At 40.8% G+C, this 20,672-nt stretch overlaps 1 protein-coding gene across 1 annotated transcript in view; it reads left to right on the top strand.

The window, feature by feature from the left end:
- BLOC1S5 (biogenesis of lysosomal organelles complex 1 subunit 5) overlaps positions 1 to 18,777 on the top strand; it is a 66,270-nt gene extending 47,493 nt beyond the window's left edge. Inside the window, exons 4-5 of the mRNA XM_089682168.1 lie at positions 917 to 975; positions 17,027 to 18,777. Of these exons, the coding sequence (XP_089538294.1) occupies positions 917 to 975; positions 17,027 to 17,200 (233 nt within the window). The 3' untranslated portion in view covers positions 17,201 to 18,777. The remainder of the gene's footprint in view (positions 1 to 916; positions 976 to 17,026) is intronic.
- Positions 18,778 to 20,672: the final 1,895 nt, after the last annotated feature.

The following is a 20,672-nucleotide window of genomic DNA, read 5'->3' as shown; positions in this document are numbered from 1 at the left end:
TGGTTCATCATGTAGTCTACATGCATTTTGTCTGCAGGGTGAGAAGTTGCTTGCTCCCAGTGAAATTTAGTCATGTAGTTGTATTCTTGCAAGGACTGATGAATTCCCATTAGTTTTTAATAATTAGACCAGAATTGTGTTTAAATGACATTTTCACTGTCTTGAAGAATTCCAAAGCCATTTATAACCATCCTAACTGTTTGGAATTCACTCTATAAAGTTTTTTTTTTCTGGTAAAATGCCTCAAATTGCTACATTTGATGATCAACTGTCTTAAAGACGGAATTTTCCATGTAGGCAGGTGGGAGCAGCAAGGGGAGGAGGATGGCAGAAGAGCTTCACAAAGCTGATCTCAGCACTACTGCAAATGCATAACATATTTACACATAGCCTGACGCCCCTTTACTCTTAACGAAAAATGTAATTGTTTTTTAAGTGGATGCATTTGATACCCAAGGTTTATTTGTCTGTAGATACTGAAATGTCTATATTTGATACAATATTTAATATACAAGTGTTGCATATTCAAAGAACAATGGAAGAGCTTTGAATCTTGTACGGCTGTTCTGGAATATGTAAATAAAGGAAATATTTAAGTCCCTCTGCCCATCTGTTAGCAATCTGACTTTTTGTCAAGCCTTTCCTTGCATATGTACAAAGTGCTAGCAATTCCCATTGCTTGTCAGTCAGGGGAAACTGATGAGCCCTTCATATCCTTTCCTGCTTTGGCGTCTCATAGCATCGGCATGCAAAATGCTAAACAGGCCTTCGCAGCGATCACCCAGGGCACTTCCTGAGCATAGTGCGAACATGTTTTACTAGAGTTCGTTTTTAGTTCTGTCACACACGCTGTTGTATGTACAATTTCCCTTTGCGGATAGAACAGCTGATTAATCAATTCAAATTTTTCTTACAGTGGAAACTGCCAATCATACCATCCACGGGCTCCAGCAGCGAGAGCAGGAACATGCAAAGGTAAACACTGATCACAACACATTCCTAATGTTACTCTGAGACATCCAAGAACTGGAATCTCAAAACTTCCAAGAACTGGAATCTTGGAATACCTATAGAAGATGGAAACTTTGGGGCAGCTGGTACATTCTGCAGAATTCACAAATGTCAGAACCAAAGAAGCTGTTTTAGTTAAAGCTTAAGTGCAGCCAAGGAAAAAAAGGGATGTAACTTAGTTAGTTGAATGTGTCTCTTGTGCTGATGCCTCTTTTAGTTGAAATCCTAAAGTCCATGTCCCCACCCCTGCAATCTTCTGGTGTTGTGGGATGTTAATTTAATTAAGGAGTTGTCACAGGCTGTCCTCAAGAGAACCTGTCTAGGACCCGCCTTTCTGCCAGCTACTACATTCATAGAGGGCGTACTGCAGCTTCTGTAATTGAAACAAGATCTAAAAATGGAGGACTGGTGGAGAATAGATCCGCCTCCTCCATTCATAGTTCAGGGTTCATTCATAGAAGCTAGAGTACAGCTTCTATGAATAACGGAGCTGGGTGGAAAGGGCAGTCATAGTTGGGGGTCTCTTGATGAGAGTATGTGATAGCCCCTTTGATGTAATAATCCCCTCTGCAAGGAGGATTACGATGGTGGAGGTGTGGGGGTATGGATGGAGAAATATGTCAACTGAAAGATGAGGCATCAGCACCAGAGACACATCCTACTAACTGCAAGCTATATGTCTTGCGTTGAACTTCCTGGGTTTTTTTTATTTTGGCTGCATTTTAAAATGACTTCCAAAAGTGTGGCACCTTTTCAGTTTAAGACATATACTTAAGGCAATACAAACAGCAATGATGTGCAGCCTTTAGCAACTAACCACATCATAGCTGTATCCATTTATAGCAACCAGAACATGAAAGATGAATTTTGATTGATTACTAAGAGTTGCTTGATTTTGTGCATTGCTTTGACTTTAGAAAGCCAAAAAACTCACTTCTTACAAGTTGTGTGTTTAAAACTGGTTTATTTATTAATTAATTTGCATTTAAAAATTAATTCCAGCCAAACCCTTTTTTCTCTTTTTAGCTTTGGACACACTTAAGAAGTATAAATGCCTAAATTTTTATTGCTGGGGAGATTTCACTTCCTTTTCCTGTGACCGGAGGACACGAAATAAAGGGGGTGGTTGCCACTGGGATGGGAAGACACAAACAGTAAAAACATGATATAGGTTCTATCTTTCTCTCAGTTTACTGAAAGAATGTATTTTTTTTTTTTTGCCGCTTGTGTCCCTACTGGAGAGATTTCTTATCACTTGTACGGAGACTGACAAAAACTGACACGGGTTTTATTCTTCCCCTACTCTGACCAAATCGAAAGGATATTAAACGCTTCCCGACCGCACTATAGCAGAATTACTACAGGGCGGAAAGGCTGTGCAAAATCATGTGTGTATATATACATGATTTTGCATTTCCAGGTAGGGGGCGCACACACTGCCCTACCCGCACCGCCATTGACAGCTACAGCTGTCGATCACCGGGTCCCGGCCAGTGATGCCCCACCTGCACCCGGTTATCACCGGTGATATGCAAACAACACAGACCTCTCCCCTGTCAGCACCAGCATGCTGCTTTGTATTGCTCTGCATAACGTAGCGCCGTATCACAAAAAATGGCATGGTCAGGAAGGGGGGGGGGGGGTAAATCATCTGGCGGGCGAATGGTTAAAGGGTTTTTTTTGTTTGTTTTTGTTTTCTCGTTTCAATAAAAATTATGTTATACTTGCCATGCTGTGTAAGAAAAATTAATAATAGCGCCTATGGTCAAAATTGTATAACTTACTAATAGTGTACCAGCTGCAAAAAAACCACCATATATAAAGTGTACCAATTAATAAATAATTTGCGCTAGTAAATATATATAAATATATGTAAAGAAATCATCAAATCATAAATCCAGAAAAATATATATACAGTCATGGCCGAAATTGTTGGCACCCTTGATATTTCTCCAGGAAATCATGTATTTCTCACGAAACGTATTGCATTAACACATGTTTTGCTATACACATGTTTATTCCCTTTGTGTGTATTGGGACAAAACAAAAAAAGGGAGGAAAGAAAGCAAATTCGACATAATGTCACACAAACCTCCAAAAATGGGCTGGACAAAAGTATTGGCACCCTTTCACAACTGCGGATAAATAAGAATGTTACAAGCATGTGATGCTCCTGTAAACTCACCTGGGGCAAGTAACAGGTGTGGGCAATATAGAAATCACACCTGAAAGCAGATAAAAAGGAGAGACGTTCACTTAACCTTTGCATTGTGTGTCTGTCTGTGCCACACTAAGCATGGACAACAGAAAGAGGAGACGAGAACTGTCTGAGGACCTGAGAACCAAAATTGTGGCAAAATATCAACAATCTCAAGGTTACAAGTCCATCTCCAGAGAACTAGATTTGCCTTTGTCCACAGTGCGCAACATTATCAAGAAGTTTGCAACCCATGGCACTGTAGCTAATCTCCCTGGTCGTGGACGGATGAGGAAAATTGATGAAAGATTGCAACGCAGAATAGTCCGGATGGTGGATAAGCAGCCCCAAACATGTTCCAAAGACATTCAAGCTGTCCTGCAGGCTCAGGGAGCATCAGTGTCAGCGCGAACTATCCGTCGACATTTAAATGAAATGAAACGCTATGGCAGGAGACCCAGGAGGACCCCACTGCTGACACAGAGACATAAAAAAGCAAGACTACAGTTTGCCAAAATGTACTTGAGTAAGCCAAAAGCCTTCTGGGAAAACGTCTTGTGGACAGATGAGACCAAGATAGAGCTTTTCGGTAAAGCACATCATTCTACTGTTTACCGAAAACGGAATGAGGCCTACAAAGAACAAAACACAGTACCTACGGTAAAATATGGTGGAGGTTCAATGATGTTTTGGGGTTGTTTTGCTGCCTCTGGCACTGGGTGCCTTGACTGTGTGCAAGGCATCATGAAATCTGAGGATTACCAAAGGATTTTGGGTCGCACTGTAGGGCCCAGTGTCAGAAAGCTGGGTTTGCGTCCAAGATCCTGGGTCTTCCAGCAGGACAATGACCCCAAACATACGTCAAAAAGCACTCAGAAATGGATGGCAAAGAAGCGCTGGAGAGTTCTGAAGTGGCCAGCAATGAGCCCAGATCTAAATCCCATTGAACACCTGTGGAGAGATCTTAAAATTGCTGTTGGGAAAAGGTGTCCTTCCAATAAGAGAGACCTGGAGCTGTTTGCAAAGGAAGAGTGGTCCAAAATTCCGGGTGAGAGGTGTCAGAAGCTTATTGATGGTTATAGGAAGCGACTGATTTCAGTTATGTTTTCCAAAGGGTGTGCAACCAAATATTAAGTTAAGGGTGCCAATACTTTTGTCCAGCCCATTTTTGGGGTTTTGTGTGACATTATGTCATATTTGCTTTTCTGCCTCTGTTTTATATTTGTTCCAATACATACAAAGGGAATAAACATGTGTATAGCAAAACATGTGTTAATGCAATACCTTTTTTGTGTGAAATACTTGATTTTCAGGAAAAATATCAAGGGTGCCAACAATTTCGGCCATGACTGTATATACCAATACCACAGAAAAATATAAAAAACTTTTTAGGTGCAAAAAAACTTTTGTGCAAAAGGAGTGTCTCAATATAAAAAAAGTGTCTCAATATAAAAAAATTTCACCAAAAAACCTTAATATAATGGCAGATCATCCATAAAAATATCTTCAGAAACGGAAGCTCTCCAACACACCGATCCTCATCGATCGAAATAACAGGACGAAAAACTTTGTAGTTAATCGAAAATCCACTTCTCCAATAGAAAAAGGACCACCTTCAAACGTATCCATGGGGGGAAATGCCAAGCACTCGAGAGAAACAGAAAGACTTCATGGTGCAATATTATAAAAACCAATTCCTTTATTAGATACTCATTGCACTTACTCAAGAGGTGTCCCAGCCGACACCAGCATCAACAGCAATCACATAAACGAGCCTGACTACTCAGCACATGTGCAATAGCTGGCAGTCAAAAACGTAATGACATCACATCAATCAAGCTCCGCCCTACGCGTTTCGTCATCGACGTCCTCACGGAGCGGATAGATGTGAGACGTCTCACCCTCATTAAATATACACTCACAGGAAACGAACAGCTGACATCAATGGGGAATCAAGCAAAGCAAGCCGCCCCAAGGATGACAGAAGTCCACAAAAAGTATACAATATATCCAATATATTTGCCATCACAAGCAAAAAACTTTAAAACAAGGGAACAAAAATAAAAAGAAATTTAAATAAAACAATGATAGTAAATAAATTAAATAAATAAATACATTAACGGGCCAATACCCTCTAAGACTGTGTTTCAAAAAGGGAACTTAAAGGGCCAGTAACACATTAAGCACAAATAAAGGGGAACTCTAGTGATAATACAAAAATAATGCAGAAATTGTATAAAAAGCACACAATCTTCCATATATCATCTTTAAACAGTTGCCTATATGAAAATATACTTAAAAAGCATAAAAATTAAAATTTAAAAATTTGTGAGAAAACAGTTCAAATCTATATCGACATTTAACCCGAATGGTTGCAAGGAATTTAGTTCATAAATCCAAAACGTCTCTTTTTTGGAAATCTCATTAACCAAATCCGAGCCCCTCCAATGGGGTTTTACCATCTCAATCCCATAAAAGGTAAGTAAGCTCGGATCACAATTATGTACCAATTTAAAATGTTTGGATACACTATGTTTATCAAATCCTTTTACTATGTTTCTTATATGTTCGCCTATTCTTGTTTTTAAACATCTCCCAGTTCTCCCAATATATCTCAAATGACATGGACATTCTAAAACATAAATCACATGTGTAGAATTACATGTAATCAGGGATTTAATATCATATTCTTTTTTGGAAAATGAAGAGCAGAATGACTTTCTTTTTTTATTACTACCGACTTTTACAGTCCTACATACTTTACACTTCCTACAAGGAAAAAAACCATTTAAATTTGGAAACAGATCGAACTTTTTTGGGGGTTCGATGACATTGCGAGCCAATTTCATCCTAAGAGACTTATTTTTCTTATAAATGAATTTAGGAGTTTTAGATAAGAATTTATTTAGTATATCATCTTTTAGCAAAATGGGCCAATATTTTTTAAAAATTCGTTCAATATTTTTATATTGCATATTATTTTTTTATATTGAGACACTTTTTTTATATTGAGACACTCCTTTTGCACAAAAGTTTTTTTGCACCTAAAAAGTTTTTATATTTTTCTGTGGTATTGGTATATATATATTTATCTGGATTTATGATTTGATGATTTCTTTACATATATTTATATATATTTACTAGCGCAAATTATTTATTAATTGCCATGCTGTGTGCCTATGGCTCCCACTGACCTCAGTGTCTCCTGTGAGACCAATACGTGAGAGGAGCAGTGCTGCAGCCAAGACAGCACTGGAGTGCTGACAGGAGACAGGTAAGTGTTTAGGAATAGGGCTGGGCAGGACAAGTAGTGGAGCATTTTTAACTTTAATACAGAGAATGTATTAATGTAAAAAATGTAGACTTTAGAACCACTTTAAGATCACTTTATTGCTCAGTGTAAAGCTGGCCATAGATGGTTAATTTTTCACGGGTTTCAGGAAAGAAAATCGCTGTCTGGGTTGATGGGGGAAACCTAGCTAATGCGTTCTCCAGGAAGGGAGGGGGCATGAGGGGAGCTGTCCCTGCCAGGAAAACACAGTGATTTCTGCTAATGGCTGTAGCCCCTGGCAATAATCGCATGAAAAGTCCCAGGCTGGTTGTATCCAAAATGATTGTTGTCCGACTTGGGTACAATCAACCTGTCCATAGATGTTTTGAATCTCGCCCCGTCCCTACTGAACTTGCTGAGATTCAAACCATCTATGGCCGGAGAAAGTCAGTAGCAAATGGCCTAGAGTGAAAAGCTGATTTTCTTTAGGAGTATAGTATTGTTCTTAGGTTAGGATGCATACTGAGTGCACATTTACATGTTTTAGCAATTTTAAAGCACTTTATACTTTAGATGGCTTAATTTTCCACACACTCCCAGTGTTTGCTTATGTTGCAAGTTTTTTTTTTCTTTTCAAGGTTTTGTAAAGGACAAAAAGCACTTTTATTATACAAAAATCCCATAGTGGAAAGGTAAAGGTTACAGCTGTTGCTCTTTTATACCTCAGACATGTTGTCGATTAAGTCTTCTTATGGAGTGGCTTTTCATCATGACATGCTGAGAGAGCTTGTGAATCACTGAAGTGTACTATTAACTTGTTAGAGTTGCCTGTGGAACATACCGGCTTTTATGAGTGTGCTGTGTATACTGTATAAGTCTATAGAGGAGTTGTTCTTAAAGTGACCCTATCAGCAATAAAAGCTATTTTAGCCAGCAGTATTCTGTAACATACGTTGCATACATGCAGAGAGGCGAGTGAAACTGTGCTGTGGTTACGCTATGAGGAACCACAATTCCCAGAAGGGAACATGCTATCTGACACACCTGGAATCTGTTTTGTGTTTTTGGTGGAAGCTGATGGTCTTGCCTGTTTGAATTGAATTTTGCTGTTCCTGCACGTCCTGAAGTCTGTTTTTGCACATGCATCACTCCATCGTTAGGAGGTTACTGCACTTGCATGCCATGTCTCATCCTCTTTGGAATCTGGACAGTGGCCAAGCAACATCTCCTGATTCTCCTACCATTGTAGAAGTGTATGCATGCAGTTCCAAGGTTACAGCAGCATGCAGGTGCTTGCACCAAGGCATCCCTTCCTACTTCGCTGCTGTGGAGGTCATGAGGGCATGGTTTACCATGAGTGCAGAGATAAGGGGTCATATGGGCCCAATAGCTCAGCCTTTAGTTCCCTTAAGGGGTTGTATATCTGTGCAGGGCCCTAGTTCCCTCTCCTCTGATGGTTGCCTTCATTCTGACTCATTCATCATGTTGGCTACACCAGCCTCATCCTCCTTTTTTTCTAGAGGAATTTTCTGACACAATGTTGGAATTCATTGACAGAATTTTAGACCTTGTTTAGACCCCAGATAGTAGGGGTTGCAGCCCAACCTCTCCTCCTGAATTGGTATTTGTCTTTGCCATAGAGCCTTTCAATGTGCAAGATGAAGAGGTGTCCATTGAGGAGGATGCCACATTCATGGAAAGTTCTCATGACATATGCCAACCTGTTGGGCTGAGGAGCAGTCCCAAATACCTTGTTGTCAGAGAAAGCTACACTTTCGATCAAAATTACGGAACTTCAGTGCTGGACCCCTATTAGGAGGATACCCAACATCAATCATCAAGGAGGCATCCGGAGTTAACATCGCTCTTAATGAACCTGACTTAAACCTCTCTTGGTTGGCTCATGTTACGGCCCTGTCAGCTGTCCACATCCCAGGCATGAAAATTTAGCAGGTGGGCTTTTGAAATCATCTGTATCCTCAGGAATGGACTCTCCATCCAAAAGTCTTTCAAGCCATTTGCCACAGGTGGGGAAATGCCAAATGTGGACCTCTTTGCCTCCAATTTCAACAACACACTAGACTGATTTGTTTTAGGTCCAGGGACCCTCTGGGTTTTGCACTAAACACTGTGGGATCAGTTCAGCCTGGTCTATGCCTTTCCGCCCCTCCAAATTCTTCACATGCCCTGCAGGATCAACATGGAAGGCATTCCAGTAATTCTTGTCGTACTGAAATGGCCCAGGAGGATGTGGTACTCCAGCATACTCAAGCTTGTCACAGATGCTTTGTGAGCTCTTCTGGATTGTCTGGACTGCCTGTCACAAGGGTCAGTGTTCTATCCTGCTTCTCGAGCACTGGCTTTAATGGCATGGCTAAAGCCATGGTTCTCAAGAGCAGGGACCTTTCAGACTTAAGTCATCCCTACCCTCTTGAAGGCTAGGATGTTGACTGCTCTTAAAGTCTACCATCTAACCTGGAAGGCATATTTTGCTTGGTGTAAGTCAATACATTTTCATTCTATAAAGTACTCTATGAGATGTATTCTGTCCTTCCTTCAGTCTGGTCTGGACCAAAATGTGTCTTGAGTACCATTATGGAATAAATCTTGGCCCCTAATGGTTGTTACAGTATATATATATTTTATCTTCTCATTTTATTGCATTTCATTAATTTCAATACACTTGTACACAGACATTATTATTTTTGCATTTACTATGGTTTTTAATAATTTTTAGTATCTCACCTCATCGTGACCACTATGCATGGAAATGCTCAAGTATATACTGTCTTTAGCTATACACAGTACTTAAAGTTACATATACATTATCTATTCCATTTTATGATATTTGCATTATTTACTACTTTGAACTTTGCAATTGATGCACCTGTCTGCTCTTATTCTTTTTTTAGAGACCTATGGCCCCTCACCTTTTAGTCAAAGCCTTATGGGGGGTAGCTTACCTCTCTCTCCCTGTTTCACCCAGGGATCTTAATTTGGTTCTCTCATCTCATCAGAAGTCTCCCTTTGAACCTATTAGAGATATTCCCTTGCCTGATTTTACCAGTAGGGTGGCCTTTCTTGTGGCTACCTCTGCAAGGAGAGTCTGAGTTAACAGTCTTGTCTTAGTGTTGCTTTAAGGACAAGGTTGTCTTGAGCTCTAGTATAAAAGAACTGACGTATGTATAAAGTTACCTGTTATACTTACATATACAGTGCCTTGAAAAAGTATTCATTCCCCTTGAAATTTTCCACATTTTGTTATGTTACAACCAAAAACGTAAATGTATTTTATTGGAATTTTATTTGATAGACCAACACAAAGTGGCACATAATTGTGAAGTGGAAGCAAAACGATGAATGGTTTTCAAAATTTTTTACAAATATCTGAAAAGTGTGGCATGCATTTGTATTACAGCTGCAAGTCTTTTGGGGTATGTCTCTACCAGCTTTGCACTTCTAGAGAGGGACATTTTTGCCCATTCTTTGCAAAATAGCTCAAGCTCTGTCAGATTGGATGCATCCTAATTGGCCACAAATTTACATCCCCAAAAAAGAAAAAACCTATTTGTAAACAACAAAAAACAAGTTTATGGTGCTTTTCTGACTGTGTCAGACATATGTGGGAAATTCAAACAGTAAGGACCTACAGTATGTATGACCACTTCTCATCCTTAATGTGTCATAGCTAACTAGGTCTAAGTAAAAATAAAAAATAAAGTTGTTCACTTGACACAAAGCTAGAGCTGTGGAACAATACAATGCATAGGAGCTGAACAAAACACAAAGACAGTGATAAAATAGACTGTCAGCTGGTTTGTCATTGCAAGGAAAAGACAAATATATATTTTCCTCACTGCGTATATTTTAGATACTAGATTCCTTGGAAAAGACTTAACACACAACATTTAGTTTAAGGCTCTTTTCCTTTTTTCAGTTCTGTAAATTTACTTTGGTAACCTTTTTTAGGGGTGTTGTGGAGCTGCCAAAACTGCTTTCGTGAAGTGATGGGTATATTTTATTCTTTACACTAAGAAGATTAAACCGTACTTGTTTGTGTTCACATCAAGAGCTGGAAAACCACTGTGACCTATACACTCCCACTAAAAATCAACAGTGGTCTCCACTCTGTGGCTAAGACTGGAGTGGTGAAAGCCCATAGGACCTGCTCATACAGTGCCTCTCTGTTTACAGGAAAATAGGGGAACATGTTTAGAAAGGTCAGAGCACAAAATAGCTCTGGAAAAGGACTGGATCATCCATAGACCCTGCTTTTTTAGAAACCAAATCAGACATTTTGAAAAAATTGCTTATTAAAACCCCAGAACTAGCCGTCTTTTCAGTTTGAAAATCTGTTTTGTAAAGAACAAGCATTGGGCAGTTTTTACTTTGTTTTATGTTTAGCCATGGCTGTATTTGTTGTATGTGCATGTAGTTTAGAAGCTGCTGAACCATATGTGTCTAACAGATGGATTTTATATATTCAACCCTAATCCAGATATATTGGGGATGGTCAAAACTGGCCTAAAAAGTCCCTCTAAATAATACAATATAGCAGGTGAAAAGGAAACACAAATAGCTGTTCATACTAGTGGACTAGTCTTTGAATTTTATCATGCACTATGCAAGCCCTCTGTCAGGAATCCCAGGGCTCGCGGCGGTGCATGCGCAGAACGCCGATGCGCATTAGCCAGGACATAGGCAACAGCGGCGGCCTCGCATGCGCACTCGCGATCGTGGACACCCACCTAGCACCCATGACAGCGCAGGGCGCACTATTTAAACTGGCCCTGTGCATACTCAAATTGCCGTATGGTCTTTGTTCCTGTGTTCCTGCCCGTTCTGTTCCTGTGATTGCCTTGTTGCCGACCCAGCCTGACCCTGATTCTGTTGACCATCTCCTGCTCTGACCCATGGCTCGTTTTGACTATTTTCTGCCTGATCCTGATTATCTGACCTCCCGTTGCTGAACCTGGCCTGTGACCCGATTACTCTTAGCCTGCTGCTCTGTACCGTCTGCCTCCGCTGTTACTGACCTGGCCTGTCTGACTTCACTGATCCTGCTCTGATCCATCCATCCTGCTAGGATCCATCCATCCTGCTCGGATCCATCTGCTTCTGCCTAGGTCTGCTCTGCCTCTTCACAGCAGGCTCATACCCGCTACGTACTACTGGCAATTATCTCTACCACAGCTGGGTGTACTCGGGGGCCGCGACCTGGTCTCAGTCTGCTCCAAGTCCATCCCCACCATCGGGCTCTGGTGAACAAGCAGTCTGGGGCTTAGACTCCGCGCCCTGGGGAATCCCGGTCTGTGGGTCTCTAGAGCCCTAGCCAGCTGGTACCTGGCACCCTGCCTGTGTACTCATATCAGTCAAAAAATAGACTAGATAGATGGTGTGGCCCATTATTGATGTTCTGGGGTCATCTTTTGCAAACATATTTCAGGGTGTCACACTGAACCTAGGAGATCATATCTTCAGGTAAACCGCTAAATACACAGTAGATATGTCTAAGTTGGAGAGCACAGAGACTTGTGCTTGTCCATGGTGTTCAATAACATGGTATGGCTATTTTCCACTTATGCACAAGTCGTACCTTACATTTTTATACATACAGTTGCTGTAAAACAAAATGGGGAAACAATGTCTTTGCTTGTTAGAGTTAATTTCAGTTGGCCTGTTTATTGAATGCTGTTATGAAATTAAAGGTGACTTCTTTTTCTATCTGTAAGCCTTACTCAGACTCTCCAGTGACATCATCACCTGTCCTGTCCCGCACAGTCTGAGTTGCACATTAATACCCAAAAGAGCTAAAGCTCCACCCAAAAGGGGAAGTTCCGCTTTAAGCCTTTGTCTTCCGCTCCCCTTTAAGGATTGGCACCTTTGGGGAGCGGATACCCGAATTTGACACATTTCCATTGATACACACAGCCTGGCTGGGGAGTGCGCCTGCACAGGTGCCTCCAAAGCAAGCAGCTTGCTGTGGGGGCACACAGAGAAGGGAAGGAACGGAGATTGCCAGTGGGGCCCCCAAAGAGGAGGTTCAGGGTCGCTCTGTGCACTGCACAGTACATTGCACAGAGCAGGTAAATATAAAAAAATTTTTTATTTGAATTAAAAAAAAAAAAGTTTACAACCGCTTTTTAGATGCCCTGCAGCTCAATGAATTTATTAATTTTCATTGGATTAAATTTTTTTCATACATGAATTTTCCTAATACAAATAGCGCTGAACATTCTTTTTAAAGGACACCTTTCCTGAGGGAAACTTCTTGGAGGCCACTATTGCTGACTTCAAATGTTAGTTGCTTGACAGCCATGCCGATTATTTGAGTCACTGACTCCAAGTTCTATTCAAGTGATAATTTAACAAATATGGCATTCTGACTTAACGCTGATTTTCCTGATCTGCATACTTGTTCTGGGTTAGTGGCTTAGTACGTATTGAATTGTGCAAGATGATTCTCCTCTATCCCGCTATGCCCCTTTGGGTACAAAGAGACCTGCAAAACCCTGGAAAATATTTCCTCTTCATGAACAGATAAAATATGGTGTCTGTGACAATGGGGGCAGTTCTGAAAATTTTCAAATCTTTACTGAACTTTTTCTAGTGGAAAGAATTCACAAAGAAGTGGGCTATTCCTGTAGCCAATCCTGTTCTTTGTGTCCTAAACAAACATCTCACTGTTCCTATTTGAAGATGTTTTTCTTTCAAAGATTCTGCAATTAGAAAGTTTGAGATGCACCTAAAAGCTCTTAGGTGCATCTCAAACTTTCTAATTGCAGAATCTTTGAAAGAAAAACATCTTCAAATAGGAACAGTGAGATGTTTCAGTCTTGCAGGTCCAGCCTTGCAACCAGCTCTTGCTGCAATTTCAGTATGCCAAGCTGCAACTAACAGGACTGGGACAATGAATAACCAACATAACCCTGTATTTTAGACTCGTGCACAGCAATTGCTCTGCTTATCTGTGTAGATGCCATAAAACGTGTCATAAGACATATTTACAGAATGGATCTAATCTCCATTCACATTCACAAAATCTTATAGCTAAAAGCTTGGACAGCTGAAGGTGCCTGCAAAAGGCGCCTCATACTTATACCTTTCCAGTGAAGACATCTGTTTGGTGAGCCACTTGGCCGATTCATTAAAAAGGTCACGGGTGGGAAGGTTTTACTTCCAAAGCAGAAGGTCCTAAAACCGCCCTCTTCGGGAGCCCCTAGCTCCTCTAAAGAGCTAAAGGGGCGTCCTATGCTGTATGAATATTCTGCCTGTGTCCTATACTGTATGATTAAGATAAGAGGAATTCTTACCTGTAAATACCATATCTTGCCGTACAGGACACCTGCCTTTACTTTCCTTGGATTACTCTTTGACTGCTAGAAAACAACTATGTGTGGTAGGGTTATAGGGGGAGCGCACAGAGAGCGTTTCCTCTAAAGCTTTGTCACTGTCAAATCACCTGACAGAACACATCTATAACCAGTGGCATCACTAGGGTTTGTGTCACCTGGTGTGATAATACATGATGTCCACATCCCCCACCCACCCCCACATTCCCAAACCAGCCCCTGGAAATGATGCCGTTGTTACCGGCTTGCCAATCTGTGCACTGTCACAGATGGGGGTGACACTGTCGCAATCAGATATCACATCCTACTTGATAGTGTCACCCAGGGCTGCCGTACCGTGTCACAGGGTCCCATACAACCTACCTTACAGACCCCCAAATTACAAAAATTAAAATGTTTTTTAAATTATTTTTAATTATCTAATTTAATTATTTAAAAATTATTTTGTACAATTTATTTTTTAAAATTTTTTTAAATGATTTTGTAAATTTTGTTTTTTTTTTTGGTGGAGGTTAACTGATGTTTTGGGGGTGCTTTGCTGCTTCAGGCACTGGATGTCTTGACCGTGGGCATGGCATTCTAAAATCTGAAGACTACCAAAGAATTCTGGGGTGCAATGTAGGGCCCAATGTCATAAAGTTGGGTCTCCATCAGAGGTCATGGGTCTTACAGCAGCAAATCGCACGTCAAAAAAGCACCCAGACAAGGTTTAAGACAAAGCGCTGGAGAATACTGAACTGGCCAGCAATAAGTCCAGATCTAAATCCCATAGAGCACCTGTGGAGAGATCTTAAAGCAGCAGTTGAGAAAAGGAACCCTTCCAATCTGAGAGACCTGGAGCAGTTGGCAAAAGAAGAGTGGTCCAAAATTCCAGTAGAGAGGTGTAAGAAACATTGATGGTTACAGAAAGTGATTGATTTCAGTTATTTTTTTCCAAGGGGTGTGCTACCAAATATTAAATTGAGGGTGCCAATAATTAATTTTGTCCAAGTCCATATTGGGGGGTTTGCGTGGAATGCGTGGAAATTTGGCTTTTTGTTTCTCCACTTTTTTTGTGTCATGCCAATGCAAACAAAAAAAAATGAACATGAGATTGCCTAAATATTTGTAATTGCAACAATTTTCTGGGTGAAGTGGTGCATTATCTGACAGAAATGTTTGGTCGTGACTGTATGTGCTGATAGTATGTTCCTTTGGGATGCATACACCTTTTCTCAATTGTTTTTATTGACATTTTAAGTGATGCAAAGAATCACTGGAAATAAAACCCCCTTGTCAAAATGTCACAAAACATAGTGTAATAAAACTGAAACAAGTGTCACAGCTAGACTGTGTTAAGAGCTGGGTCTGCTATCAGCATTGAGTATAGCTCTTATAGATAAAAAGGAACTGATAATTGCTCATGGTGAAAAGAGATTTACAGCTGGAGGAAAAATACATTCTGTGAAAAGTGTTATCTGTGAGATAATTACTAATTGGCCAGTATCATCCAATTACAGTATGGTTTGTACTTTTTACTATATGTAAAATATAGTTGAATGGGCATGCTGGAAAACCAGCAGCCTTTCAGAATCCAATCAGCGCTGGCAGCCCTTTTCGGTGTGTCCCCCTGTCAGAACACAGTAGTTCAATGGGGAGATAGCCGCACTAACACTAGATGTGTTAGCACAGCAATCTGTATGTTTTTTTTTTTTTTGCTGGGTTGAATGAAAAAAAAAAAAAAAACCTTCCTGAGTGTATCCAGCTTTAGTCTCCATTCACTCATGCAGGTTCCAATGCAGCTCATGAATGAGTGCCTTAGGGCAGTCCATTCATTTAAATAGAAGGTAAATGCACCGCAAAGGACATACAAATGCATGATTTTTGCCAACAAAGAGCACTCTGTTTTGTGGTGCACTGCAGTACAGATGTGTTGGGTGGCATTCAAAATGAATGACACTGCTAGGCAATGCACAGTATATTCATTTCAACAACTACAATAGTTGGCAGAGTATAATTAACCACTTCCAGTCCAGACACTTTTACCCCCTTCCTGACCAGGGCAATTTTCAGCTTTCAACGCTATCACACTTTGAATGACAATTGCGCGGTCATGCAGCACTGTACCCAAATGAATGTTACCATTTTTTTGACACAGATAAAGCTTTATTTTGGTGATATTTATTCACCGCTGGGATTTTTATTTTGTTTGCTATGTAAATAAAAAAGTCCAAAAATTTTGAAAATGTTTTTTTTATAAAATTTTGCAAATAAATAATATTTCATCATAAATCTTTGCCAAAATTTATTCCGTTATCTTTTTAGTAAAAAAAAAAATCCAAATTAGTTTATAACCAAAAATTATAATTTTTAAACTTTTTTTTTTACATTTTTATTTTATTTTTTTATTTTATATTTATTTTTTTTACATACTGTCACCCTAGCAGTACAGTGTCACCATGGTGACACTGTACTACTTGTGGGGGGTGATGAAGATTTTTTTTTTCACTGATTGCTTTTACACCCATATAGGATGTAAAAGCAATCATTTCTCTTTCTCTCTGTCTGCATTCTTGCACTCATTGAGAAGTACTGAGTGAGCTGTGATTGGTCACAGCTTGTCACATGGTACAAGGCTGTTGTGAATAGCCTTGTACCATGTGACCTCTGTGATCATTCACAGATTTCACACGTAGTAAGCAATGATGTCACATCTTGCTTACTACTTTGCATGTGATCACTGATTGGCCAATCAGTGATCACGTGATCGGGACCTCGTACAGAGGTCCCGTCCGACGATCGGTGTTTCACTGTGTCCGGAGGACACCGCGGGCCCCGGATCGCGGTGCTGCGCGCTCCCAGGGAGCGTGCACAAGCAGGGTGCGGGGAGGCTGTTTATAAACGGCCACCCGACCCTGCACTGCCACCGTCCTGCCGTTTTTATATGCAACGGCCGGTCGGGAAGTGGTTAAGATTGTTGGATTGCTTATGTTAGATGTTTTAGGTGGCCCTTCAGCTAAACCTCTTTTTACATTGCCTACGTATGTACTGTACATTACAATTTTTACCTGTCAAAGAGTTTATAAATGATGTTCAACCAGTCTTTTACTCCAGGCAACCCTGCCAAGCAGCACAGCCAGACTACACAGTAGTTCTTTAGCTTCACCTGTAAATATTAGCACGTTTTTGATGCCATGTTATCTCTTTGATTTGCAGAGTGCTGCAGAGAAAGCTGGGAAAGAGAAACTTTGTGCAAGGTGGGAAGCATTTCTGAAGGAGCAGGAACAAAGACGGCTGGCAGTTGATGAAGAGCAGCGTAAAGCAGTCCAGCGTCTGAGGGAACAATATGCGGAGATGAACCAAGAACTTGCCAAAATGGCTTCCTTCTAATAACTTTCCTATGCACATCAAGTTGGCCTAGTTACCCGTTTGCCATTCTGATGAGCTGTAAAAAAAGAATGGTAGAAGCTTTCATTACCTCATTTGTCAAGTGCCTGAGGATGTCTAGGATTGAGATATGATAAAGAGCTAGTGGAGCAGAACATGTATGTTTGCTCTGATCATCTGCAGCTAGTACTCTGATAAAATGGGTTTTATATGCACAGTGTGCTCGCCCACAGATATATGCATTTTTTTTAAAGACTTTTTATGTTTTTCTTGTTACTGACTTTTTGCTTAAACTGGATTGGTGTTGCATTCTGTCACAATTTTTAATGAACGTTTTTTGTACCATGTACCTCTATCACTGTGCATAGTCCATGGCAATATACATTGTAGCTCTCACTGTACCATTGAAAATAGTTCAGCAATAAAAATAGGTTAATTGTGCAAACAGTACATATGAACAAATGTAAAATAGATTTATATGTTCTAGTTTATTATAGTTTTCAGGATTTATATTGTTAGAGACACGACTTAAACTTCAGCAAAGTTTTTAGAATTCATCATCTGTAAGGGCTTGTTCACATGTGCTTTGGTCTTTGAAGAGCGATCCACAGAGAGCATTTGACAGGCAGTAAGGAGGCATCATCTCCTCATTGCCTGCTTTTAACCCCTTAAACCCCACACTAGCATGACGCAACTTTAATTTTGGTTGCGCTTCATGGTAGCATTGCTCACCAAAAGTGACAGGGCAGAATTCCTGCTGCAGCATATAAACTCTCTTTCTCCCAGCCACTGCTTCTGCAGCTAAAGGAGGGGAGCATTTGGGGGGTTAAAAACGCAGCTCAATTGTGGTGTTTTACCTCTCGACTGCTACTGTAAACTGGCACCCGGCGATCTCCAAGGATTTCTGACAGGGGAGAGACCTGCATGTAAACAATACCGATCTCTACCCTGTCAGCTCCTGCACACTGTTTTGTATGGCTCTGCATATCCGTACAGTGAGCGCACACAGGCAGTAAATGCGGGCGCCGTTTATGAACGGCCACCCACTCCTGCACTGCTCCTGTCTGGCCGTTTATGTACATGGGCTGGACGGGAAGTGATTAAGTGGGGATGAGCTGACCGTTTGGTCCAAACCTAGGTTTGGGCCGGACTTTAGCTGCTCTGGCAATCAGACAAACACCTGAAACTTTACCTGTCTCTCCCCCTGTTCAGCAGGAGCCGAGCATCATATGTAGATGTGGTATTTCTACCACTTCTATATATGACAGCTTCCTGCTGTCGCTGAGGAAACAGTTGTAGTTTGCACATGTCATGTCCCTAGGAACTGCGGACTGTTTTTTGTGATTTTTCTTTAAATGTTTTTTAAGGGTCTGGCATGGATTTTATATGGGGTCTCACACACAATTGGGAGGGCCTGAGAATACTGTTTGGTATTCCAGTGCAGCGGAGGAACTGTGTTAGCACAGGAAGTTAGGAGCTTACTGAATTTCTGGAAGATCAACAGTCCTTTTTTTTCTGTACTTGCTGCATATTTAAGAGGTTAAACCTTAGAAGAAAAAAAATAAACTATTTTTGTAGTACTTGCTCATGCCCTGTGCTGATTGGAGTACAATAGTTGGGACTGTGGATAGGGAGTACTGGACCACTGAAGATCGATTGCTGCTCTCACAGAGTATTGAGGTCCTTATCTTCAGCATTTTAATAGGGGTGGGGTGTTTGGTGTGGCAGTGAAGTACTAATTAAGGAAAAAAACACAATTTTTAAAAAGTAATTGTTTGCCACTCCACGACTTTTAACCTTTAAAATGGGAGAGTATATTTGTGTTTTAAAATAAAAAAAAACTGTTGAAAATATTGGGAATGAACATTCATACTTGCAGTACATTGCAACAGGAAAACTGTATATTAGTAGCCCTCTTGAACCTGACACATTTCTAAACAATGATCTAGTTATAAAATCCAGGAGAGTAGAAGGCTGGCTCATGTGAGCAACTTGCTCATAGTGACCTTGATTTATTCCAGATATTAAAAGATGAATTTGTTTGGCCTCTATGGTCCAACTCCTAAACTTTGCAGAGGATATTTTTCTCTATGCCTTTGTCCTTTTCCTCATGCTGGTTAACCGCTTGCCTTCCGCCCTATAGCAGCAGTACTGCAACAGGGCGACAGGGTTGCTCAAAATCACGTGTATATATATATATGTAATTCGCAGTTCTGGGTAGGGGGCGCGCACCCAGCCCTGTCCGTGCCGCTAATGGTGGTTTGAGATGTCAATCACCAGGTCCCAGCCAGCACTCCCCGATCATCGGGCAAAGCTGACGGGAGAGACCTTTGTGTAAACAACACAGGTCTCTCTCCTGCCAGCATGGACATGCTGCTTTGTATCTCTCTGCACAACAGAGAGATACAAAACCGCATGTCTCCTTAGTAAAACACAAAGTGCACACAGTAAAAAAAAAAAAAAAACACAACACACTGTTAACAGTTTGATCGCCTCAGATGATAACCCCTTCCTGCCCAGTAGCAGTAGTACAGAGTCAGTGATTTTTATTACCACTGATTACTGTATTAGTGTCACTGGAGATGTCAGTGGCAGTTCCCACCTACAGTCAGAATGCCTGCCGCAGTCCTGCTGTAAGTCGCTGATCGCTGTGATTACTATTAATATATATATATATATATATATATATCATTCCAGAATACATACCACCATTTGTGGTGCTATAACTTTCACATAAACCAATTAATTTACACGTATTGGGATTTTGTTTTTGTTAGCAAAGACATGTCGCAGAATGCATTTTGGCCTACATTTATGAAGCAATTAGATTTTTTTTAAAAATTTTATTGGATATGTTTTATAGCAAAAAATGTTGGGGTTTTTTGTCGGTCTTTTTTTATAGCGCAAAAAATAAAAACTGCAGAGGTGATCAAATACCACCGAAAGAATGCTCTTTGTGGGGAAAAATTTAATTTACGTACAGCGTTGCATGACCACACAAGTGTCAGTTAAAGTACCGCTGCGCCGTATTGCAAAAAATGGCCTGGTCAGCAACGGGGGTAAATCCTCTGGAGGGCAAGTGGTTAAAGAGACCTCATCACCTGGCAATGCAGGCTAAAGTGACAGTATCTCTGCACATAATCACATTGCCTGAGCTCACTTGCCTCTCCTTCTGTTTCAGCTGGTGCTAATTAAATAGTGTCAGCAACATCAATCCCAGCATGTCTGCTACTTTTTCCTGCTTGAGAGTGAAGATATATTGCCTTCTACGCTTCCAATGCTGCAGATTTGTAGTTCAGGAAGGTTAAGGCTAATGGCACTCTGGTGCCTTTTGGATGTCCTTTCAGAAGGCACCTGTGGTGGCACTGTTGTTATCACGTACCTGGTGATGGAGGCCAATGGAGAGAAGGCTTCCCTTGCGGCTAAGTTCCAGACTCCCCTGGATATGGGACAGCAGGAGTCGGGCCCAAAGTAG

This window comes from Staurois parvus, unplaced genomic scaffold, assembly GCF_062004578.1.
Source record: "Staurois parvus isolate SC_StPar_1 unplaced genomic scaffold, SC_StPar_1.0 ptg000287l, whole genome shotgun sequence".
NCBI classification, from domain to species: Eukaryota; Metazoa; Chordata; class Amphibia; order Anura; family Ranidae; genus Staurois; species Staurois parvus.
Note: the sequence above shows the minus strand (reverse complement) of the source record. Positions and strands in the feature narration are given on the sequence as shown.